Below are 25,756 nucleotides of genomic sequence, written 5' to 3' on the forward strand. Positions count from 1 at the left end.
AACGACTATCCTTCACACAGAGTTAAAATAATTTAGTTCAATTAGATAAAATGTATTGTACATACAAGCTTCCATTGTACACATAAAAATCTAGATAAAATAAGTTTTTTTTAAAAAGAAACTCCATATAGAATATATATACAGTAGGAGGCTAAAATAATCAACTTGGACATGTTTTCCTCCTGCGTATCCCCCATGACCAGTGTAAAAACTTAGCAACTGCAATAACCACCGGCTGGTTGGTGTCATTTTTAAGGATCCTTAGTTGTGACAGACGCGTCCCTCCAGGGCTGGGGGGGGTCACATGGGAGAGGCGGAGATCGGAGGAATCTGGTCTCCGGCGGAGTCCCAGCTCCACATCAACCTTCTGGAGTTGCAGGTGATCCGGCTTGCATTGAAGGCATTCCTCCCCTCTGTCCGGGGGAGTGTAGTGCACGTTCACGGACAACACCACCGCCATGTGGTACTGCAACAAACAGGGCGGTGTGGCGTCGTGGACCCTATGCCAGGAGGCTCTGCGCCTCTGGCAGTGGCTGGAACATCAGCGCGTGACCCTGGTGGTACAACACCTGGCAGGTTCCCTGAACGCCAGGGTGGACAAACTCAGCCGTCGGTGCATGATGAATCCCGAATGGCGTCTGAACTTGGAGGTGTCGCAAGGCCTCTTTCAGCAGTGGGGGGAGCCTTGGTTAGATCTATTCGCCACAGAACAGAACGCGCAATGCCATCAGTTCTGCGTGTTGGAATTTCCAAGGCAGCACTCGCTCGGAGACTCTTTTCGTCGCGAGTGGAGTTGTGGTCTGTTGTAAGCCTTTCCGCCTATACCACTTCTGCCCAGAGTGCTGAAGAAGATCAGGTGCAACCGGGCACGGGTTATCCTTGTGGCTCCGGACTGGCCGCGAAGATATTGGTATCCAGAGCTACTCAGCGTGTCTGTCAATCCCCCGATTCGTCTGCCTCTTCAGGAGGACCTTCTGTCGCAGCAGCAGGGGACTGTCCTCCACCCGAACCTGGCCAGTCTCCACCTCCATGCTTTGAGATTGAGCGGCGACAGTTGAGGCCATTTGACTTGCCTCCTCAAGTTTGTAATGTGATTCTGGCAGCCAGGCGTCCCTCCACAAAGTCGGTATACGCCTGCAGGTGGAACAAAATTGTGGCATGGTACACAGCAACGGCTGTGGATCCACTCTCTGCCCCCCCTTTCTGAGGTTCTTCTTTTCCTTCTTTCTCTTGCCCAGCAGGGCTCTGCTCTGGGCACTATCAAGGGCTACCTTTCTGTCCTTTCCGCCTTCTTAAGGCTACCTGATCAGCCTTCTCGGTTCAAGTCCCCGGTAGTTAACAGATTCTTGAAGGGCATCACTCATATGTTCCCTCCTGTTCCCTTTGTGAGGCCCCAGTGGGACTTGAACCTGTTTTTAACTTACCTGATGTGCGCTCCCTTTGAGCCGCTTCATAACTGTCCTCTGTCTTCTTACACTTAATACTGCTTTCCTGGTTGCCATCACCTCTGCCAGGAGGGTGAGTGAGCACCAGGCTCTTTCCTCTAAGCCTCCTTTCTGTCCATCCACACAAGGTTGTGTTTAGGACAAAACCCTCTTTCCTGCCCAAGGTAGTCAAAGCCTTCCACATCGGGCAGTCGATCACTTTGCCCCCATTCTTTCCGCCCCCACATCCCTCGAAAGAGGAAGAGAGGCTCCACCGTCTGGACCCAAAACGTGCGCTCTCATACTATCTGGATCACACACGCCAGTTCCGGGTGGATGACCAACTCTTTGTTGGTTACGTGGGCGCTAAGAAAGGACGGGCGGTGCACAAACGGACCATTTCTCGGTGGATCGTGTTGTGCATCCAAGCGTGCTACTCTTTGGCTAAAAAGGAACCTCCTGTTGGGCTGAGGACCCATTCCACTCGGGCCACGGCGACTACTACTGCCCTGGTCCGAGGAGTCCCCTTGCAGGACATTTGTCAAGCCGCTACGTGGGCCTCGCTGCACACGTTCGCAAGACACTACTGCCTGGATAGCCAAGTCCGGAAGGATGGCTTCTTTGACCGTTCCGTCCTCCAGGACTTTCTGGTGTGATTATTGGTTCGCAGACCCACCACCGGGGTTGGTATTGCTGGGATATCTATTCTAAGGTAAGGAATCTATCACTAACGATATATCTGTAAGAGACATTAGTTAGTGATAGATCCCTTACCGACCCACCCATCCTCCCCGTTCTGCGAACCAATATCTAGTGTTAAGGTCATCCCCTTTGAAGGCCCTAGTTTCATGGCACCAGTGTTGGTTTTTATCATGGCTCTGCGTTTCTGGCGCGGAAAAGCTGTGTATAAGAACTGACGTAAGCGCGCAGAGGCGGCGTCTAAGTACTCCGAAGACGTCATCTGGGCAACCACGACGCGGACGACACCTACCCCAGCGCCTTGAGACCCTAGTGGGTGAGTAGCACGCTTTACAAATTTTTTTTGATTGATTGATTGAACAGCTAGGGCTTGCAACTAATCTGATTTTTTTTCCTTTCTTTTTTAGCTTACTGTAAGGTGCAGGTATACCCTGCAAGTGGTTCTTATGGAAGTTAGCTAAACCTGCTATTGCTTGTGTATTGTTTGTATGAAGATATCTGTCATTAATGTGCAATGGTTACTGTATATTGTATTTGTTTGCAGGTTGGCCATGATAACTGGGTACGAGGCATAATGTTCCATCCTGGTGGAAAGTTCATCATGAGCTGTGCCGATGACAAAACCCTCCGTGTTTGGGACTACAAAAACAAGCGATGCATGAAGACCCTCAACGCGCACGAACACTTTGTTACCTCTTTGGGTAAGGGTTGCTCTTAAATGCTTTCAGCAAAATAGATAGTTGATTTTTTTGAAAAATATTTTGGTTCGGACACTGACTGGTTTTCCTGCTTTGCCGTGCATTTAAGTTATTCGGACAACAATGCAGTCTCTCACAAAGTAATCTGTCTACATGTTTGTCAGTCACAAATTGTTCAAATGTATTAATACCTTACTCTTTCTGTAATCAATCACATTCCGTGTTCAAAAAGAAAAAAACATGGTTATTCTTGTTAAATACATTGAATATGCATTGACTAATAAATATTGCAGACAACGCAGTGTTCATTGTAGTGTGAGTATTTATACATTGCCATAAAACACATAAGAATGATCTGGTGTTTATCTAGTAAGTCGGCAAGACCACCAACTATTGTTAGTAGTTGCCCCAATCTGAATTTAGTCATGTTGCAACCAGAGATATGTGTAATTGTTGCGACCCAGAGTTGACTGAAGTTCTCTGTTATGCACAAATAGAACAGGGACCTCATTACACTGTGAACAAGTAATCTGCGTGATGTGTGAAAGAGAAATAAATTGTATGTGCGCCTATTCATAGTAATATCTTGAAGTCACCCACTCTGTTAGTGGTAAAGTGCGTATGTAGGACTCCGTGTTAAGTGCTTAAAGACCCCAGCTAGTATCTACATATGTAAGTACATTAATCACAAACCACTATACCAAATAAGTCTATGATTGTTAATCAAGCATAATTGTTTATACTCTCCCATTCCCAGTGCAAACTGATGTGGTCACATCTTCCTTCTACCAGGGAATTATAGAGCCTGAATATTGCAGGCTCTTGTGTGGGGTGATGGGTTTATTTATGTTTGAGGCATATGAGCTGCAGATTGTACACTTAGCATTAGATCGCCACCTGTTGTTGGGCTCGGATGATTTCAGGTTGTTGTTGTCTTGGAAGAAGTCTTTGTAGTCACGAGATAGGTGACTCCTACCTTGGACAATACTGCGCATTGGCATCGGCTCCATCCTTAGATTGTTTTTTCCGCCACTGGGTTTGGATGAAAGTGTCTCCGCTCCGGCTAGAATTTTTTTTTCTGATGGATACATCTGCCAGTGGATTCCTCACCTTGTGAATATCCCCTTGTGTCAGCAACATTCCGTAATTCTTTTTGTAGCTTCGCTGACGTCACTGACTCCATAATAGGCCCACGCCGGCTTGATGACATTGGTTCTCTTTTTTCCGCCTTGTTGACGCGAACGGTTTTCGAGGGATCCTCTGTAGCTGTTTGGTAACTTTGTTACTGTTTGTTCTTTTTGGTGTCTTCTTGCTTCTTTGTCTCCTGTCGAGATGTCCACGGAGAAGACCGGATTCAAGCCGTGCGGAGAATGCCGCAAGATTTCGATTACGGATCCGCACGAGTGCTGTTTGAGTTCGGACCATGACGTCCAGGGATGTTCTTCTTGTACGAAGATGAATCCCAAGGCACTTCGTGAGATGGAGGCAAATCTCCTTGTTGCCAAGTTGAACAAGGACAAGAGGAGTTCGTAGTCACGGACTCGGAGGTCGAGGTCTCGTTCTAACTCGCACTCGAGGTTGTCTTCGGGGCATGCTTCTAGGTCATCTAAAAAGGAGCAAGAGAAGACATTGGTCTCGTCATCACTCTGGGAAGGACTCTGGCTCGAGACCGAAGTCACATGTGAAGTCGCTTCGCAAGGATGAGGTGTCTGTCTCCGGAAGTTCAAGACTCCGAGGGTGAGGCTTCGCCTGCGGATTCGCCGGTTCATTCACCGAAGCCGGTGCGAATCCTTCTCCGGCTCCATCTCATTCACCTGTCCAGGAAGATGAGGGAGAAGAGTAAGAAGAAGAGGCGGCTCCGTTGCCTGCGGGTTAGTCGACCCCGGTGCACCAGCCTGAGGTCGAGAAGACTCCGCTTCCTCGAGAGCGACCTGCTCTCTTATCCAGCTTTCCTGGCTCCAGGTCAGGACCAAACTCAGTTCCTGAATGCTATGTATGGAGTGTATTCCAGAGCTATGTACACCTCTGGTGCACTGGTTGGTCCCACGGGTCCATTGGCATACAATCTGGATGTTCCCCAGGCATACGCTCCTGCCCTTTCATGCTATTCATGCCGGCTCCGACGCCGCCTTGGCAATTCTCGGCGTCGCCGAAGCCGTCTATGCCAAGACCTTCGACGCCGAATCCGATCTCGTGATCAGCGATCTGGCCCTCCGGCTTTGAGTTCGACGCCCGCTCCGGCTCCATCGGAGTCAGTTCCGTGTATGTAGACGTCATTCCTGAAAGAGAGGTCGAGGCGTGAGGACAAGGGGCTTCTGGAAGAGCAGAGGTACCGTGATGCAGATATAGAAGAGGGTGTGCTGCAGGATTCGGAGGATCTTTTTGATGATCTAAGGGAGGCTAGTGGTCTTGAGCTGTCTCTTGATTGGGAATTGGCCTCTGTTTCTGACGCCCCTTCTAACTACGTGACACCTTATCACGTAGTTATAAGGAAGGCTGCAGATTTGTTGAACATAACACTACCTACTGCAGAGTTTTAGGTCAAGCATTCTGATGGAGGTCCTTCATTCACCATCTTCTGTTGTGGAGCCTATGCTCCCTTTCAATGATTCTTTTTGCGGAGCCAATATCAAAAGTGTGGAAAAGACCGCTTACAGCCCCTGCTGTTTCGAGGGCTGTTTGCAAGAAGGTACAGGGTGGCACCTGGTGACCCGGACTTTTTATCTTCGCACTCCTTACCAGAGAACTTGGTTGTGAAGGCTGCCTGCGGGCTCTTTTCCACAGGTTCCTGGGGATAAGGAATCAAAGAAGCAGGACCAGGTCTTTTCCTCAGCAAGTATGGCGCTCAAATCAACAAATGCTACTTGTCTTATGGGAGGCTATATCCATGCTTTGATGGATTCCGTCAAACAGCTGGCTCCAAAGCTTCCTGAGTAGGATAGGAAGGACTTTCAAGAGGTGATTGTTCACACTCAGGCTGCTGCTAGGCAGGTCATTCAGAGTTGGCTGGATACTGCGGACTCGGTGGCAAGAGTGATGGGATCTTCAGTGGCCACTAGAAGAGCTGCATGGCTGAAGTCCTCCGAATTCTCTGTGGATGTCCAGGCTGCCTTGATGGATTTGCCCTTTGATGGGTCAGGTTTATTTGGGGAAAAAGGCCGACGCTGCTTTAGAGCGGTTCAAGGACAGCAGAGTTGACGGCAAGATCTTTGGGCCTACAGTCCAGGGGTACTGTGTGAAAAGGATTCAGAGGATTTGGCAGGTAGGTCCGAAAGGAAGACAAACGGTCACAACAGCAGCAGCAAAATTCGCTGTACAAATCATACAGGAGCAGGCAAAGAGCTCGTACTAGAGGTCGTCAAGCTTCCTCTTCCTCATCCTCTTCCCAACCCCCTCTCACCACAGCAAAGCAGCCTTAGAACCGCCATTACGGATCATGCGGGTCCAGTGGGGGGCCGGCTTACCTATTTTCTACAGGATTGGGAATCTGTCACTTCGGACCTGTGGGTTCTCAATCTCGTGGAGAATGGGTATGCACTTCTCTTTCGGGAATTCCCTCCCAATTACCCTCCTTGCCAATGCTTTTGCTCGGAGGACCACCTGCTGCTCCTGCATTAGGAATTCCTGGCGTTGCTATGGAAAGGCGTGATAGAGGTTGTTCCGGAGCTGGAAAGGGGTCAGGGATGCTACTCCGGTATTTCCTGATTCCCAAGAAGGATGGCAGACTTCGTCCAATCCTGGATCTCAGGATCTTGAACCTTTACCTGAAGCAGGAAAAGTTAAAGATGCTCACCCTTGCACAGGTTCTTCAGGCGCTGCTGGAAGAAGACTGGATGGTATCGATCGACTTGCAGGATGCGTATTTTCACATCCCAATCCTAAAGTCGCATAGGAAGTGTCTCTGCTTTACGGTCGGGTCGCAACACTACCAGTTTGCGGTCCTTCAGTTTGGTCTTACTACTGTGCCTCGAGTCTTCACCAAGGTGATGGCTGTGGTGGCTGCACATCTCAGAAGGTCAGGGATACCGGTTTCCCTTATCTGGACAATTGGCTGATCAAAGCGGACTCTCCAGAGACAGTGCTCCATCATCTGCAGGTTACAACTCAGTTGTTGTACAGATTGGGTTTTTTGATAAATGTACCCAAGTCTCACTGGTGCCCTCCCAGCGCATCCTGTTCATTGGTGCGATACTGGACACAACTGTATGTCGGGCATTCCCTCCTCCTCCTCAAATTCGCGACATACAGGAAATGATTCCTTTATTTTACAATGGAGCGGTGTTCCAGTCCTGAAGGTCCTGCATCCGCTCGGTCTGATGGCTTCCTAGATTCTGCTGGTCAACCATGCACGCTGGCACATGAGGGTGCTCTAGTGGTGCCTCCGCAGGCAGTGGTATCAGCACAACGGGGATCTCAGGGAGTCAGTCAGGATCTCCAGAGAAGCTGCAGCGGATCTGTCTTGGTGGGGCGTGGAAGGCAATCTGTCTCAATGAAAGACCTTTCAACTGCCTCCATCGGTGGCCACAATGATAGCGGATCCATCCACTCTAGGGTGGAGTGCTCATCTGGGGGATCTGGAGATGAAGGGTCTTTGGTCTCCAGAGGAAAGGTTGCTTCACATCAACCTTCTAGAGTTGCTGGCGATACGTTTGGCACTCAAGGCCTTCCTCCCTTCCCTTCGTGGTCGGTCGGTGCAAGTCCTGACTGACTAAACAACTGCGATGTGGTATGTCAACAAGCAGGTCGCGGTGTCTCTGCAGAGAGGCTCTGCGTCTCTGGTCCTGGGTTCAGGTCCATCAGATTTGTTTGATGGCAAATCTGTCCGGAGTTCTGAACGTGCGTGCAGACAGTCTGTCGGCAGTTCTCGGCCGACCAAGAGTGGAGGCTTCACCCTTAGGTGGTTTGTCACGTCTTTTGGACGTGGGGGACTCCTCAGGTGGACCTGTTCGCCACTCCCGAACGCTCACTGCCCGTTATTCTGCAGTCTCCAGTTTCCGATGTAGGGAGCCTTGGGGGACGCGTTTGAGTTGAGTTGGGGCTTGCGACTCCTTAACGCGTTTCCTCCCATACCCTTGATTCCTCGGGTTCTGAGGAAGATTCGCCAAGACCAGGCCCAAGTCCTATTGATCGCCCCGGATTGAAGAAGGGCGTGGTACACAGATCTTCTCCACCTCTCCTCGTGCCCTCCGCTCCGTCTCCCTCTCAGGGCAGATCTCCTCTCTCAGATGGAGGGGTAGATTCTACACCCCCCCCTCCAGACCTTACACCTTCATGCCTGGAGATTGAACGGGGCAACCTGAATTCATTTTCTCTCCCGCACGATGTGGTGGATGTCATTTTATCAGCCAGGCGTGACTCCACCAAGCCCATTTACTCTTATAGATGGTCTAAATTTGTTGCTTGGTGTGGGGAGAAGTCCATCGATCCTTTAAGGGCTTGTTCATCTGATATACTTCAGTTTGCGCTTTCCTTGGCTCGGCAAGGGTTTGCTGTTGCTACTATTAAGGGTTATTTATCGGCTTTGTTGGCATTTCTCTGCTTGCCGGATCAGCCGTCTTTGTTTAAATCACCTATTGTTTTGAGGTTTCTAAAAGGCCTTGCGAATAAATTCCCTCCTACTACCTTTATTGTTCCTCAGTGGGACTTGAATCTTGTGCTCACTTTTTTAATGGGTTCGCCTTTTGATCCATTGCACAAGTGTCCCTTGAGGCTGTTGTCTTTTAAAACGGTCTTTCTTGTTGCAATTACCTCGGCAAGGAGGGTAAGTGAGCTTCAAGCTCTTAGTCGTAAGCCTCCATTCTTGTCCATTCATGCTGAACGAATGGTACTCAGGACCAGGGCTGCTTTTCTGCCGAAGGTGGTAACTCCCTTCCATCTAGGGCAGTCCATTACCCTCCCTACCTTCTATCCTCCCCGCCTTCTATCCTCCCCTTCACCCTTCCAAGGAGGAGGAGAGACTTCACTGCTTGGACCTGAAGAGGGCGGTGAGCTTCTACATCGATAGGAGTAGAGAAAGGCGGTGCACAAGCGCACGCTCTCGAGATGGATTATCCTGTGCATTAAGATCTGCTAAGCCCTGGCGGGTAAGGAACCTCCATAGGGTATAAGAGCTCACTCTACTAGAGCAAAGTCTTCTACATCTGCTTTGTCTAGGCGTGTACCTGTAGGGGATATTGGCAGAGCAGCAACTTTGGCCTCCCTCCACATTTTCGCGAAGCGTTACTGGTTAGATTCTGAAGTGAGGAGGGATGGTCACTTTGCGCGCTCTGTCCTACAGGATTTCTTGGTATAGTGGAGTGGACACCCTCCTCCGGGAGAGGGGACTGCTGTGGGACTCTATTCACAAGGTGAGGAATCCACTGGCAGATGTATCCATCAGAAGAACAAGTTACTTACCTTTGGTAACGCTTTTTCTGGTGGATACAGTATCTGCCTGTGGATTCCTCACCTTGTGAATATCCCCTTGCGTCAGCAACATTCGGAAATTCTTCAAAACAGCTTTCCTTATTGCTATCTCCTCTCTTAGAAGAGTAAGTAAGATACAAGCGTTCACTACACAAGAACCTTTCTTTCAACTCCATCGTAACAAAGTTGTTCTAAGAACTAATCCTAAATTCCTTCCAAAAGTTATTACTCCTTTTCATTTAAACCAATCTGTAGAGTTACCAGTGTTTTTCCAAAACCCGGTCTCTGTAGCAGAAAGAGCTCTACATACCCTAGACGGTCAAAGAGCGCTTTACTACTATATAGATGGGACAAAATCTTTTCAAACGACAAAACAATTATTTGTATCTTTCTCTCCACCTCATATAGGCAACCCCATCTCTAAGGGTGGAATTGCAAGGTGGATTGTAAAATGTATACAAGTCTGCTATCAAAAAGCAAAACGTACATTAACAGTTCCTCCTAGAGCGCACTCCACACGCAAGCTAGGATCCTCCATGGCTTTCTTAAAGAACATCCCCTTAGACATATGCAAAGCAGCAACATGGTCTACAACACACACCTTTACTAAACACTACTGTGTTGATGTGCAAGCCAAGCTGCAGTAGGCCAAGCTGTTCTTAAAACTCTTTCAAACATCTGCAACGGATATAAGAGACCACCGCTAGGGGAGACACTGCTGTACAATCAATGCTAGGTGTACAATCTGCAGCTCATATGCCTCGAACGGAAAATGCTACTTACCAGTTTTTCATTTTACTTAGATACACACGCATGGACATCCTTTTTTTCTTTACTTATACTAACTCCATTTCCCATCATGGCAAAAAACATTCTAAGGATGGAGCCGATGCCCATGCGCAGTATTGTCCAAGGGAGGAGTCAATCAATCAATACATTTATAGAGTGCGCTACTCACCCGTGAGGGTCTCAAGGCGCTGTCACCTATCTCGTGACTACAAAGACTTCTTCCAAGACAACAACAACCTGCAATCATCCGAGCCCAACACCATGTGGCGATCTAATGCTAAGTGTACAACTCTGCAGCTCTACATGCCAAGAACAGATGCATACTGGTAAGTAGCATTTTCCTTACTGTTTGTTGAGTGTCCTGGCACTAAACCAAAAATGCACACTGCCTATCAATCAGTGATACATCAATAGAAGTAAAAGGCAAAGTTTTCAAACCTTTACAAGTTTTTACCAGATCAGGTTCAAGATGAATTACTGGAAAAGTATAGAAAGCATACCAGCAGATGTGGAGCAAATCAGCCTAGAGGGGCAATATCTTTAAATCATATCTAACATATAAGAATTTGAAATGTATGATACAAAGGTGACTACTGGCTACTATCGTGCCAGTCTTTTTACAGCAGTAGTCATTGCTTATCTGTGAGTGGAGTATCTGAAAGACACGTTAGTGATAGATTCCTTACCTTAGAATATCCCCAGGCGTCAAGTCAAGTCAAATGATTTATATAGCGCGCTACATACCCAGAGGGTCTCAAGGCGCCTGAAGAAAGGTGGGGAAATTACTTGTCGAATATCCAAGTTTTAAGTTGTTTTCTGAATGCTAAGTGGTTCAGAGTGAGGCGAAGGTGAGTGGGAAGTGAGTTCCAGGTTTTAGCTGCCAGGTAGGAGAAGGATCTACCTCCCATGGTGGTTTTGTTGATGCGAGGTACAGTGGCAAGGGCTTGGTTGGAGGATCGTAGCTGGCGGGAGGGGGTGTAGAAGGAAAGTCGTGTGTTGAGGCATTCGGGTCCAAGTTCGTAAAGTGCTCTGTGCGCGTGGGTTGGGAGGCGGAAAGTAATCCTCTTATTGACGGGGAGCCAGTGGAGGTTTTTCAGGTGACCAGAGATGTGGTCTTTACGCGGGATGTCTAGTATGAGTCTGGCTGAAGCGTTCTGGATGCGTTGGAGTTTTTTCTGGAGTTTTGAGGTGGTACCGGCGTATAGGGTGTTCCCGTAGTCCAGGCGGCTCGCGACCAGTGCGTGGGTGACCGTTTTTCTAGTTTCGGTGGGGATCCAGCGAAATGTTTTTTTGAGCATGCGAAGAATGTTGAAGCAGGATGATGAAACGGCGTTGACTTGTCTGTTCATAGAGAGTGAGGAGTCCAGGATGACGCCCAGGTTACGTGCGTGGTCCGTCTGGATGGGTGCTTTTCCAAGGGCCTCTGGCCACCAAGAGTCATCCCAGGCGGAGGGGGAGGTACCCAGGATAAGGACTTCTGTTTTGTCTGAGTTCAGTTTCAGACGGCTGTGCTTCATCCACTCGGCTACTTCTTTCATTCCTTCATGTAGGTTGGTTTTGGCAATGTTAGGGTCTCTGGTGAGTGATAGGATCAGTTGAGTGTCGTCAGCGTAGGAGATGATGTTGAGGTTGTGTTGGCGTGCGATGGCCGCAAGGGGGCTCATGTATACGTTGAAGAGGGTGGGGCTGAGTGAAGATCCTTGTGGCACGCTGCAGAGGACTTCAGTGGCCTCTGACTTGAATGGTGGGAGGCGGACTCTCTGGGTTCTTCCAGTGAGGAACGATGTGATCCAATCCAGTGCTTTTCCTTGGATTCCGATGTTATTGAGGCGCTGTAATAGGGTGCTATGACAGACTGTGTCGAAGGCTGCGGAGAGGTAGAGGAGGATGAGGGCGACTGTGTCTCCATTGTCCAGTAGAGTTCGAATGTCGTCTGTTGCTGCGATGAGGGCGGTCTCAGTGCTGTGCTTGGCTCGGAAGCCAGACTGTGAGGAGTCGAGGGATTTGTTGGTTTCGAGGAAGGCGGCGAGCTGGTTGTTGACAGCTTTCTCGATGACTTTGGCCCGGAATGGAAGGAGCGAGATGGGGCGGTAGTTTTTGAGTTCAGTGGGGTCAGCTGTGGTTTTTTTTCAGAAGGGCGCTGAGTTCTGCGTGTTTCCAGCTTTCCGGGAAGGTGGCGGAGTTGAGGGAGCAGGTTGATGACGTCTCGGAGGTGTGGTGCTATGATGGAGTCTGCTTTGTTGAAGATGTGGTGAGGGCATGGGTCTGTGGGGGATCCTGAGTGGATGGAGTTCATCAGGCGGATGGTGTTCTCAGTGGAGATTGTGTTCCAGTCATTAAGGATGTTCAGGAGGGGTGAAGGTGTGGCAGAAGGATGGATGAGTTGGTCTCCGGGTTGGTTGTCGAAGCTGTTATGGATGTCTGCGATTTTGTTGTGGAAGAATGAAGCTAGGGAGTCGCAGAGAGCTTGAGAGGGGGTGATGTCGTTGGAGTTTGCTGAGGGGTTGGTAAATTCTTTGACGATATTGAATAATTCCTTGCTGTTGTGGGCGTTGTTATCTAGTCGGTCTTTGAATGCGGCTTTCTTGGCAGACCGGATAAGTTGGTGGTGTATGTGGGTGGCGTTTTTGAAGGCGTCCCTGGTGCTGGTGTTTGGGTCTTTTTTCCAGGCCTTCTCGAGGGAGCGACAGAGTTTCTTAGATTTCTTAAGATCATCGTTGAACCAGGGGGCGTTTTTGCTGCCTAGTTTGATTTGACGTTTTTTCAACGGTGCTAGGATGTCGGCGCTGTTGGATAGCCATTGGGTAAGGTTAATGGCTGCTTGGTCGGGGTTTGAGGAGTGGGCAGGGGGGTTTTGGAGAAGAGATGAGGAGATCTGGTCGATGGTGATTTTGTTCCAGTTTCTTCGCAGAGTAGGTTGAGGATGGTTGTGGGTTGTGGTCTTATTGTAGATAAAGTGAACGCAGCTGTGGTCCGTCCAATGGAGAGCTGTGGTGTGATTGAAGGAGACATGTTTGCTGGAGGTGAAGATAGGGTCGAGTGTGTGACCTGCAATGTGGGTGGGGGTAGTGACAAGTTGTTTGAGTCCGAGGTTAGCGAGATTGTCCAGAAGGGTGGCGGCGTTGCTGTCATTGCTCTTTTCCAGGTGAAAGTTGAGGTCTCCCAATAGAATGTATTCCTCGGAGGGGAGGGCGTGTGGGGTGATAAAATCAGTGATGTCGTCACTGAATTGTGCACCGGGTCCTGGAGGCCGGTAGAGGAGGGTGCCTCTGAGTGTGGTCTTGGGGTCGGTGTGGATCTGGAAGTGAAGGTGTTCGGTGCTGGCAAGGTTGACGTCTGAGCTGGTTGAGATGCGGATGGAATTCTTATGGACGATAGCGATGCCTCCTCCTGTTTGGTCGGTGCGGTCCTTACGGATGATCTTGTAGCCTTCCGGGATGGCAATGGTGATGTCTGGGGCTGATGAGGCGTTCATCCATGTTTCTGTTAGGAAGGCGACGTCCGGAGAGATGGTGTCTAGTAGATTCCAGAGGTCGATGGCGTGCCTGTGGACTGAGCGGGTGTTGAGCAAGATGCATTGTAGGTGGTAGCAATACCCCTACTGGTCGGTAGGCGTCGTCCGCGGCTCCGCGTCTGTCGTCTGCGTAGTTAGCGCCGGAATGACGTCTTCGGAGTACTTAGACGCCGCCAATGCGCACTGACGTCAGTTCTTCTTTTTTCCGCGCCAGCTAGCGCAGATCCGGAGAAACTACCCCTAGTCATTTTTTGACTAAACATTTTGATCTTTTTCATCATTTCTTTCCTCGAGTCTTCGACTCTATCGGTGCTGGTAGGGATGCCCGGGTTCAAGCCCTGTTCGAAGTGCGACCGACTGATGTCGGTTACGGACCCCCATCGCCAGTGCCTGAAGTGTTAAGGCCTCGACCACGACGACCGCACCTGCTCCGGCTGCCGGGCCCTGACGTCTAAAGCTAGGCGGGAGCGTTCCCGCAAGCGACTCGAGCTCCGGCAGTCGGCCCGCCCCGTGCCCGGTCCCACTGGAGGTCGAGGGATCGGTCGCGGGGTCGGAGTCATTGCAGCTCCGGGAATGGACATCGGTCGTCGGGATCCAAGTCCTCAGGTAAGAGGCATGAGAGGTCGGAGAGACGTCATCGTTCCTCCGACCCACCCCGACGCTCGCACGATGTGGCTGGGGGTTTGGGTGACACCGCCCACGTGGCTCCGAGGGAGTCGCAAGCGTCGCCGCCTGCCCCACACCTTCGGGTCCCTGGGCACGGCGCGACGCCGGAGAAGATCGTGCGGTACCTCATGGCCATGAGGTCTCTCCCTCCTAAGTGTGGTTACGTGGCACCTCCGGCTGGAGGCCCTAGCGGGTCGGGTGCTTCGGCCCCGACGCAGTAGGTTGTTTCGGCCCCGACGCCGCCGGCGACTTCGGTCCCGGCGCCGCAGGACCTCACCGGATCCGCTACCGGATCCGGGTCGTCGCCGGTCGACAGTTACGACCTCACCGGCCCCACGGGTGTCTCCCCCCCGCTTGGGGCGCTGCTTCTGACAGCCTTTGGAGATTTTTATTTCCATGAGGAGGCCCCGTCTGTTAATCCTGTTTTACAGGTGACGAGGGAGACTGGAAGGGGTCTGAGGACCCTCTGGCACTGGAGTGCCAGTCTCAACAGGACTGGACATATGAGCTTGGGGAGGCCAGTGGTATTGACACTTCACCAGACACTAGATTTGTTTCCCCTCCAACCGTGAAAGCTTCGGAGGAGGGGGTTTACTTACAGTGAAGTGTTGACGAGGGCGGCCAAAGCCTTTAACCTTGAGCTCCCCTTCGCGGTCGTGAGGACTAACCTCCTCACTGAGGTCCTCAAACCGCAGACAAGCTCCAGCGAGCCTCTGCTGCTGTTCAGTGAGGACTTGTGTGACGTTCTTGTAGGCACTTGGTCCAAGCCCGCCACAGGTCCGCCTGTGGATAGGAACGTGGCCAGACGCTACCACCCGGCCCCGGGCGACCCTTGCTTTTTGTCCACCTATCCCACCCCCGAGAGCCTGGTTATCCAGGCCTCCACTTCCCAGACCGCATTCCCGACGGCTCCACCCGATCGGGAATCCAAGAGATATGAACAGTTCGGGAAGAAAGTGTTCTCGTCCCTAAGCTTAGGGCTGCGGTCTGTCAATACCGCCTGTCTCTTGGGCCGCTACACCCACACCCTGTGGGATGTGATCGCGGACGTGCTGCCACAATGTCCAGAGGAGGTCCGGACTAAACTCTCCCAATCCCTTGTAGAGGGCCGAGATGCAGCGCAATATTCCATCCGGTGTGGGCTGGATACCACGGACTTACTGGGCAGGGCGATGGCAACGACAGTGGCGGTTCGACGCCACGCCTGGTTGAGGTCCGCTTACTTTTCGGCCGATGTCCAGGCCTCACTTCTGGAAATGCCGTTCGCTGGCCGTCGCCTCTTTGGCAACAAGGCAGACCATGCGCTTGAGCGTTTTAAGGACTCCAGAGCTACGGCCAAGTCCTTGGGCCTCTCGGCCACACGCCAGCAATCGGGTGCCTTTCGCACCTTTCGTGGCCAAGGAAGGGGCGCCACCACACGTGCTGCCAGCCACGCACCGCAGAATGTTAAACAGCGCGGTGGCGGCCGTGGAAACCGCCGTGGCGGCGGTCGGGGACAACGGCGAGGCCAGTCCACACCTCCCTCTGCAGCACCTGCCTCAAAACCTTCCTAGTCAGTTTTCAGGCCCATGTGACGCCAGTGGGAGGCAGGGTTCGCCATCACCTCTCCCACTGGCGAACTGTCACGTCGGACAGGTGGGTGCTGCAGATCGTCCGAAGGGGCTACTCCCTCCCCTTCGAGGCGACCCCTCCAGCCATGCCACCGCAATTCCACCCCGTGTCGGGGGATCACTTGCAACTTCTGCAAGAGGAAGTCACGGCCCTCTTGGCCAAGGGGGCCATCGAGCGCGTTCCTGGGCCAGAAGTAGGGTGTGGTTGTTACTCCCACTACTTTCTGGTACCCAAGAAGGGCAAAGGGGGCCTACGCCCGAACGTCAACGGCTTCCTCCGGAAGGAGAAGTTCAAGATGCTGACTTTGGCTCAGGTCTTAGCTACCCTGGAGACTGGCTGGTAGCGTTGGACTTGCAGGACGCTTATTTTCACATCCCTGTCCTGCCGGCCCACCGGCGTTACCTGCGGTTCACGGTAGGCCACGAGCACTTTCAGTTTACCGTGCTCCCCTTCGGCCTTACCAGCGCCCCACCGGTGTTCACGATGGTGATGGCAGTGGTCGCAGCTCATCTGTGCAGGTTAGGGGTGTCGTCTTCCCCTACCTCGCCGACTCGTTGTTGAAGGCGGGCTCGCCCCAGACAGAAGTCGGCCACCTCCAGACTACTGCCGACCTCCTGCACTTGCTGGGGTTCTCCATCAACGTGCCGAAGTCGCACCTGTGTCCCTCTCAGAAGCTCCTCTTCATCGGAGCGGTTCTCGTCTCGACGCAGTTTCGGGTTTACCCACCCGAGCAGCGGGTTCGGGATATACAGGCTCGGATTCCAATCTTTCAGCCTTTATCCCGAGTCTCGGTCAGGTTGACGCTGCGGCTTCTGGGGCTGATGGCCTCCTGCCTCCAGTGGCGAATGCGGGCTCTGTAGTGGGACCTGAAGTTTCAGTGGGCCCAGCATCAGGGCAACTTATCCGATCATGTCTTGATCTCGGAGGGCACTGCGAGACAGCTGCAGTGGTGGCTCACGGACCGCGAATGGGTCAATGGCAGATCCCTCTCCCTACCCCAAACGGAGCACGTGGTTGTGACGGACACATTCCTCCAGGGCTGGGGAGGCCACATGGGAGGGGCGGAGATCAGAGGCCTCTGGTCTCCGGCGGAGTCCCGGCTCCATATCAACCTTTTGGAGCTGCGGGCGATCCGACTAGCACTGAAGGCATTCCTCCCCTCTGTCCGGGGGAGTGTAGTGCAGGTGTTCACGGACAACACCACCGCCATGTGGTACTGCAACAAACAGAGCGGGGTGGGGTCATGGACCCTGTGTCAGGAGGCTCTGCGCCTCTGGCAGTGGCTGGATCATCAGGGCGTGACCCTGGTGGTTCAACACCTGGCAGGCTCTCTGAATGCCAGGGCGGACGAACTCAGCCGTCGGTGCATGATGGATCACGAATTGCGTCTGAACTCGGACGTGGCGCAAGGCCTCTTTCAGCAATGGGGAGAGCCTTGGTTAGATCTATTCGCCACAGAAGAGAATGCGCAATGTCATCCGTTCTGCGTGTTGGAATTTCCAAGGCGACACTCGCTCGGAGACGCTTTTCGTCGCGAGTGGAGTTGCGGTCTATTGTACGCCTTTCCGCCTATACCACTTCTGCCCAGAGTGCTGAAGAAGATCAGGCGCGACCGGGCTCAGGTTATTCTTGTGGCTCCGGACTGGGCACGAAGATACTGGTATCCCGAGCTACTCAGCATGTCAGTCGATCCCCCGATTCGTCTGCCTCTTCGGGAGGACCTTCTGTCGCAGCAGCAGGGGACGGTTCTGCACCCGAACCTGGCCAGTCTCCACCTACAAACTTGGAGATTGAGCGGCGGCAGTTGAGGCCATTTGACTTGCCTCCCGAAGTCTGTGATATTCTGGCAGCCAGGCGTCCCTCCACAAAGTCGGTACAGATGTGTGGCATGGTGCACAGCAAAAGCTGTGGACCCACTCTCTCCACCCCTTTCTGTTTCTTCTTTCTCTTGCCCAGCAGGGCTCTGCTCTGGGCACTCTCAAGGGGTACCTTTCTGCTCTTTCCGCCTTCTTACGGCTACCTGATCAGCCTTCAAGTCCTCCATTGTAAATAGGATTTTGAAGGGCATCACACACATGTTCACTCCTGTTCCCTTCGTGATGCCCCAGTGTGATTTGAATCTTGTACTGACTTACCTAATGTGTGCTCCCTTTGAGCCGCTCCATAACTGTCCTCTCCGTCTTCTTACTTTGAAGACTGCTTTCCTGGTTGCCTTCACCTCTGCCAGGAGAGTGAGTGAGCTCCAGGCTCTTTCTTCTACACCTTCTTTCCTCTCTGTACATCCGGACAAGGTTGTGTTGCGGACAAGACCTTCCTTCCTGCCCAAGCTTGTCACGGCCTTCCACATCAGGCAGTCCATTACTTTGCCCACCTTCTTTCCGCCTCAGCATCCCTCGAAAGAGGAAGAGAGGCTCCGTCTGCACCCAAAACGTGCGCTCTTATTATCTAGATCGCACACGTCAGTTCCGGGTGGATGACCAACTCTTTGTTGGTTACGTGGGCGCTAAGAAGGGAAAGGCGTGCACAAGAGGACCATCTCGCGGTGGATCTTCTTGTGTATCCAGGCATGTTATGAGGTGCCGGGTTTTTAGAGACCCGGTGGTTCCAGGGGATCACACCCGAAGACCTCTAGGTTCTCCCTGTTCTGGACTTACAGAAACACGGAGTCTTCTAGGTGAAGTCAAAGATCGAGTTTATTGGCTGCAACCAAGTAACATGCGTCCTAGAAGTACGACAACACGGGCCGTAAGTTCTCAGGAGACTGTTCGTTTTTACAGAACCAGACTTCTCCTTATATACACAAATAACGGCTGCAGGCAAGAATTCTTAAGTTTACGATATGGCAATACAAATATTTCCACAATAATACAAAGAGCGAAGTCATGCTGGTCAGCACATATTTTAGATGTCCAGTTTGTGATGGATTACCCCGCCAGATCCAGAACTCCCATCAGATATCGATGAAATGCCAATACGGTCGAGCCCCCTCCCATCATAAAACGGGTCATAAACAAGAATCATGGACAGGTGTGTGTGTATGGAAAACAGGGTTTGTATGCAGTGAAAGGTTTATGACATGTTGTGCTTTGATGATATCGGGCTCGGCCACTGGGCGAGGAGCTGCCCAAACAGGCTTGGCTGGAGGCAGTGGAGTCAGCTCGGCCAGGTCATGGAGTCGGCTACAAAGGACGTGTCCTTTTAGATCAAGCTCGGCTTTAATCAATTGACTTATATGAGGGCAAGCCATAAGATGGATGCCGTTTACAAAATGGAGTCTGCGGGTTCGAGATGCAAATCAAGATTTGAGGGTGTTAGCATCGCTTAATCATGACGCAAATGCATGGGGATGATGTCCTAATCATTACCGGTTCGTAGATACCAAATTCGTCATGATACGACGGTATTTTATAACACGAGTGTTGGACCCCAAGGCTGGTGAAACGGAGGGGTCCAGAATTGCAGTACCACTGACCCTCCTTTAGCCCTTATATAAGGCAATGACTCAAGCTAGTCGGAGTCCAAATCGGTATTGATGAATTCACGGAGATGCTGCTGTAGCATCATTCTGTTGCTCAGTTCGTCCCTTGACATAGGCTTCCTTACACATGAAGTGGCGCAGAGGCCACATATTGCAGGAGCGCACTGTACAAACAGGCAGAACATAAACAGAACGGCTAAGATCATCCCAATGAAGATCAGAGTTTTCCACCCCCAGACAGAGATCAGTTCCCAGAACCACCCTAACAGAGACCAATCCCCTTTCTCTGTGCGAAGGGAATCGGAGATTTTGTGTAATTTGGAGATGGCCTGGTACACTGTCGGGGCATTATCGGGGATGAAAATGCAGCAGCTAGATTGGATCACTCTACATACACCACCACGGTCTGCAAGTATGACATCTAGGGCAACTCGGTTTTGAAGGGTCATAAGTCGATCCGACTGAAGCTCAGCTGTCAGGTTGCTAAGGGCACCGGCTGTTTCAGTCACGGCGGACTCAACTATCCTCGTTAATTGTCGAATGTTCCTGCTGTTCACCATAGGCCCCCAAAATGGCAGAAAACCCTTTGCGAAGTCTCCAAATTCTTGACCCGCAGTGTCGTCTTGACGCACGACACCCCTAACTGTCCTTGTCCGATGGTAATCTGCCCCGGCCGTGTAGGTGGGTGGCAGCAGAAACGAGATGAAGCATGTGCCCGAGAAGTCGGCAGGCAACCAAGTGTATGCCTTGTCGTGGCAGATGAAGTATGTACCCTTAGCCGCCAAGAATGGAGGGGAAGTTCGGGAGGCAAACACGTATGTTTCCGTGCATATGCTCCTTCCCAATTGTGCTCTGGGATCCCTGCCAATGCCTTGCAGACATAAGTGACCACGGTGGGGTACTACCCAGACTGAGAATGATTTCTTTGATTTCTGGCTCTCACTTAATGAAATCCCATACTTGGTGATGTTCCACCTACTGTATGGGGTAAACTCATCTTTTAGAGTGGCTCTGATCGTGTCAATATCTCTACTCATGTTCTTGATTCCTGCTAATAATGCCTTGTTGTTTGAGTTCTCTCCCCGAACGTATGGTTTAAGGGAAAACAGGAACATGGTCTGGAAAGCCCACAAAGAACCGTAATAACTGAAGGGCAGGACGAAGTAAGGGATACCCTTATCGGTTGTGTGCGGCATGAGTCCACATATCCAACAGTTCGTGTTGTTCATAACAGATTGGTGCTGATGTAGGAGGAAGACAAATGAATTATTTACAAATTCGAGTCTTTTGGCAGACTCGTGTTCAGGTAGGGGATGGAAGGAGTGTGTGGAATCAGTGGGAGAAGGTGCGAGTTGTGTGTTGTGTATAAATGGAACTCGAAAAATGGACAGAGCAAAGCTAGTCAAAAACATTATTATACTACACAACATTAGGATGCTTAACACTAGAAAACGTCTCTGCCATTATAGTACATATTTTCTTTTCAAAACTCATGTGTCTAGCAGGTCTCTCGACTCCTGGAAACTCCATCCTCTGGTTGCTGCCCACGGTGGGTGGTTGCTTCTGCCAAGATGTGCGCTCTGTCCAGTCCGGGGTGATTCCCTCAGACTGACAAGAACCGTTGACCTAGGCGTCCCCGGCTGCACTCCTCAGACTTCAACCGCGGCCTTAGCAGCAGAACCGGATGGCGGTTCGAAAATGAGCTAGTTCCCTGGGAGAGAGAGAGCTGTGGAATCAAAAATAGTTCATGGAAAAAGGGAAGATCGCACTAGTTAGAGTATGTCAGTTCTTTGGTCTTGACCTTAGATTATATCGTTCCTTTCTAGGCACGGTGTGATCTTCAAATAGTGTTTCAGGTTTGGTAGTGTCCAACTGCAGCGACGGGGGCACAGATCCTTGCAGAATACAATCACTCTCCTTGTCGGTATTAGTTCCTTTTAATCGTGCATCGCTGAAGGGGACAAAACGTGGTACGACTTCAGTCTCGGAGTCAGCGACTCCTTGCTGGACCCATCGGTCGTATGGAAGGGGCAACGGGACCCTTTTGCAATGGGCGCCGTGCACCCAATGTTTCTTTCCGTGGACACGTACTGCAGAGCGGGTCGATAGTAAAACCTGGAAAGGTCCGGTCCAGCTAGGCTCCTCGTTCTTAGTACGTCTGAAATTCCGAATCAGGATCCACGAGCCTGGTTCGATAGTGTGGACTGGATCGTCAGACGCAGGTGGAGAGGAGCTGTGGACCTGTTGATGTAAAGCATGCAGTTTAGTTGTCAATTCGTGCAAATAGTCAAACAGTACAGGGTGCTCGATTTCACTTATCCTCTTAGGCCTTGGCACACCCCAGATGTTAGCTGGGCGGCCGAACACTATCTCGTAAGGGCTAAGTCCTAATCTAGAATGGACAATCATCCTGGTAGACATGAGTGCTAAAGGCAGGGCGTCTGGCCACTTGAGGCCTGTGCTGGCTTGGATCTTGGCCAGTTTCAATTTTAACGTGCCATTATAGCACTCTACTAATCCTGCCGATTGGGGGTGGTTTGCAGCGTGGAACTTCTGGCGGATGCCTAGACACTCACACACTCTCTTCATCACTCGTCCCACAAATTCACTTCCGTTATCACTCCAGACAATCCTAGGCATGCCGAATCTAGGGAAAAATTCCTTGACAAGGGCTTTGGCAGTTGACAATGCAGTGTTGTCCTTAAGGGGGTATGCTTCTATCCACTGGGAGAAGGCGCAAACAACAACAAGGACGTATTTCAGGTTATTGCACCTCTCCATGTGAATGAAGTCGAGTTGCAAGACCTCGAACGGATACGTTGGAGGTGCAAAATGACCAGCTGGGGTTGGTGTTCCTCTACCGGGATTGTGCTTCAAACACACCATACAATTTCTGACCAGATTCTCTGCACATTTTGGGATACCACTATTCTGCCATACTGGGGCCAACAGCTTACATATTCCTTTCACACTGATGTGTGCCATTCCATGGGCCATCGTCACCACTGCGAGCACATAGGCGTTAGGTAACAACCGTCGCTGACGTTCTGACAGTTCGACCCAACAACCATTCGCGTCTAACCTACCCTTGCTTTCTCTCCATTCATTCACCTCTTTCTCAGTCGCGTCAGATTGTATAAATTTCACGCTTTCGATGGTGTCCTCACACATACCCACATCAGGGGTCCATCTAGCAGGACCTACAACATACATCCGACTCATTGTGTTCCTTGCAGTCTCTTTCGCGGCTTCGTCGGCAAATGCATTCCCTCGACCAACATCATCTCGGATCTTCCTATGCGCGCTACACTTCACAATCGCAACCTGTAGGGGCAAGGTCAGTGACTCCAGAAGGTTGTGTACTAGCTGGCCATGTTGTATTTTCGCACCATGTGACGTCAGGAACCCACGTTCACGCCACAATCTTCCAAAACTGTGGGCGACGCCAAAGGCGTACTGACTATCAGTGTACACATTCACTCGTTTTCCTTTCGCCAACACGCACGCTCTTGTGAGTGCGATTAGTTCTGCCGCTTGTGCAGAATTCTGGGGGATGCGAGCTGTCTCTACAATCGTGTGTAATGTCACGGCATATGCTGCAGTCGTGTCACCATTCGGCAACTTGAAACATGAACCATCAACCCATAAATTATCATTACATTCAGGGAAAGGAGTATCCTGCAAGTCTACTCTCCCTTTTGTCTCTTCCTCTGTCCTAAAGCAACAGTCATGTTTGTCGATTTTATCTGTCTCTGCTGGTGGAATGGGTAGCAACGTAGCAGGGTTGAGTGTATCACACCTCTTTATTTGAATGTGGCTTGCCAACAGGGTCAATTCATAGCTGGACAGTCGAGCACTAGTTAGGTGCTGTGTTTTCGTCCTGTTCAGTAGGATATCTACTGCATGTGGGACCATAACGGTCAGAGTATTATTCATGACTAACCCAGCCGACTGTCGAATACAGACAGCCGCTGCGGCAGTGGCCCTCAAACAACTCGGTAATGCCTTAGCTACGGGATCTAGAGTCGCGGAGAAGTATGCACATGGGCGTTGTTTGTCCCCAAAGTGCTGTGTCAAGACTGATAATGCGCAACCTTCCTTCTCGTGGACGTATAATGTAAACGGCTTGCTGTAGTCGGGGTTGCCCAACACAGGAGCCGAACATAATGCTTCACGCAACTCATGGAAACTCGCCTGACAATCTTCAGACCAAGGCAAAGGATTGGGTGTGTCCTTACGAATTAATGCCAGCAAGGGCTTGGCCAACAGTGAGAAATTCGATATCCATTGTCTACAGTATGATGTAATGCCCAAGAAGGCACGCACTTCTCTTTGTGTCCTTGGGACACTCAGTTCTGCAATCACCTGTATTCTTTCTGTGGTCAGTCTCCTTCCCTCCTTCGATAAGATGTGACCTAAGTAGGTTACTTCTTGTCGGCAAAATTGTAGTTTGGAAAGCGAGACTTTGTGCTTCATGTCACATAAATGACGCAACAATGACAACGTGGCTTGTTTGCAAATCTCTTCAGTATCTGCAGCGATCAGTAAGTCGTCTACATACTGTATCAGAGTCGCGCCACCAGGTAGAACAATCGTATCGAGTTGCGTTTTCAGAGCCTGACTGAATATTGATGGACTCTCGCAATAGCCCTGAGGAGCGCGTCTGAAGCGGAAACTTCGTCTTCCTAGGTTGAAGCCGAAGATATCTCTGCTCTCCTCGGCAATCGGGATGCTGAAGAAAGCTTTCTTCAGGTCAATCACCGAAAACCAATTGGCTGAGGCTGGAACCATTGTCATTAAGGCAGTAATGTCGGGGACGACTGGAAACTGCGGTACAACGATCCGAAGGATCGGTACGCTTTAAGACAGGCAAAACAAGACTGTTGCAAATGTTGCCTGTGCTTTCTTCAATGACGTCTTTCTCAATCAGATCGTATATTATTTCTAGCAAAGTCTTTTCACATTCTTTTGACATTTTATATTGGGGAATACGTGGCAACCTAACATTCGCTTTCAATGTTATGACATACGGTGCTATCTCCAAACGACCCACATCATTAGAACTATTCGCCCAAAGTACATCTGGAAGAGATGATAACTCAGTCGGAATTCTTTCTTTTGACACATACATCGGGGAAATCACTCTTTTACCAAGCGTAAGCTGTACTCCTGAAGGAGAACAGTACAAGGTCGCATATAGTCTCTTCAGTAAATCCAAACCTAACAAATTTTCGCCACAACCTGTGGTAAGAATGAGGGGTGCTTCTAATTTGCATGGGCCAACAGAAAGGGGCATGGGACTGGAGATCGGGTTTCTAACAGGGGCGCCAGAAAAACCTACTGAAACATTCATTTCGCCAGACAAAGGTGCGCCAGGAAGTTTTGAGTGCATAATCGAACTTTTTGTAGCACCAGTATCCAGCAGAAATGGCTCCGACACTCCGGATGTAATTACCTCTACATGAGGTCCATTCTGATCTACTGGAACTGAAACAACTCCCTCTCTTTGTCCATGGCTGTCCTAGCAATTATTACTCAGGACTCTTTCCCTTTGAGATCTGTAGATGACTCATCTACGATGCCGACTGAGACAGCTCTCCTGTCTCCTCCTGGCCCAGTTCTGCTAGACTTCCCACCCCTTCCGGTTGCCGCATCCTTAGCCTGGATGAGGAACCTTAAATCGGGCTCTCCGTTAGATCCGTGCCCAGCAAAATTCTTAGCGAAAATGGCAGACGTCGTCAACCCCATAGCTAATCCTATCCTGAATCTATCCCTGAGTCAGGGTTTTCTGCCCCAGGCCTGGAAGCAGGCCATGGTCATCCCCCTTATCAAAAAGCCTAACCTTGACCCAGAGGTGCCTTCCAACTATAGGCCAATCTCGCTCCTTCCAGCACTGACCAAGATCCTGGAGAAACACGTGCACAGCGTGCTTTCTAACGTCCTGGAGTCTAATGAGTTACTTCATGAATCCCAATCAGGCTTTCGTTCCAACTTAAGCACCGAGACGGCGCTCCTGGAAGTCTCGGAGATCGTTAAGGAGGTGCTGGACACTGGAGGCAGGGTGATGTTAGTCATGTTAGACCTGTCGGCGGCGTTTGACACCGTCCCCCATGAGGATCTCCTCACTAGACTTCATGACATCGGACTAGGGGGGACGGTGCTCAACTGGTTTTATTCCTTTCTGGCCAACCGCCGGCAGACGGTCTGGGTCCCACCGGGTCCGCCGAGATGCCGCCATTGGGAGTCGGAGTGCCTCAGGGCTCTGTAATGAGCCCCACTCTATTTAACATCCTTATGACCCCTCTGGCGACATTGGCGGAGTCCTATGGGGCCCGGATCGTCTCTTATGCTGACGACACCCAGCTCCTATTCACCTGTCGCAAGAGCGAAGAGTTCGATGGAGAAAGGATCCGCGAGTGCCTTGGGGCTGTCTTCAGCTGGTTTCAACACAACAGCCTCAAGTGCAACTCGG

General features: G+C 50.9%; 1 protein-coding gene across 3 annotated transcripts in view; it reads left to right on the forward strand.

Moving 5' to 3' along the window:
- The window catches only part of PAFAH1B1 (platelet activating factor acetylhydrolase 1b regulatory subunit 1), a 526,691-nt gene that overhangs the window by 404,699 nt on the left and 96,236 nt on the right, over positions 1-25,756 (forward strand). For all 3 annotated transcript variants that reach the window (XM_086954518.1, XM_086954520.1, XM_086954519.1), the window contains one exon: positions 2,668-2,824. In XM_086954518.1, the coding sequence (XP_086810644.1) occupies positions 2,668-2,824 (157 nt within the window). The remainder of the gene's footprint in view (positions 1-2,667; positions 2,825-25,756) is intronic.

Source organism: Lissotriton vulgaris, chromosome 2_1 (assembly GCF_964263255.1).
Source record: "Lissotriton vulgaris chromosome 2_1, aLisVul1.2, whole genome shotgun sequence".
In the NCBI taxonomy this organism is placed as follows: domain Eukaryota; kingdom Metazoa; phylum Chordata; class Amphibia; order Caudata; family Salamandridae; genus Lissotriton; species Lissotriton vulgaris.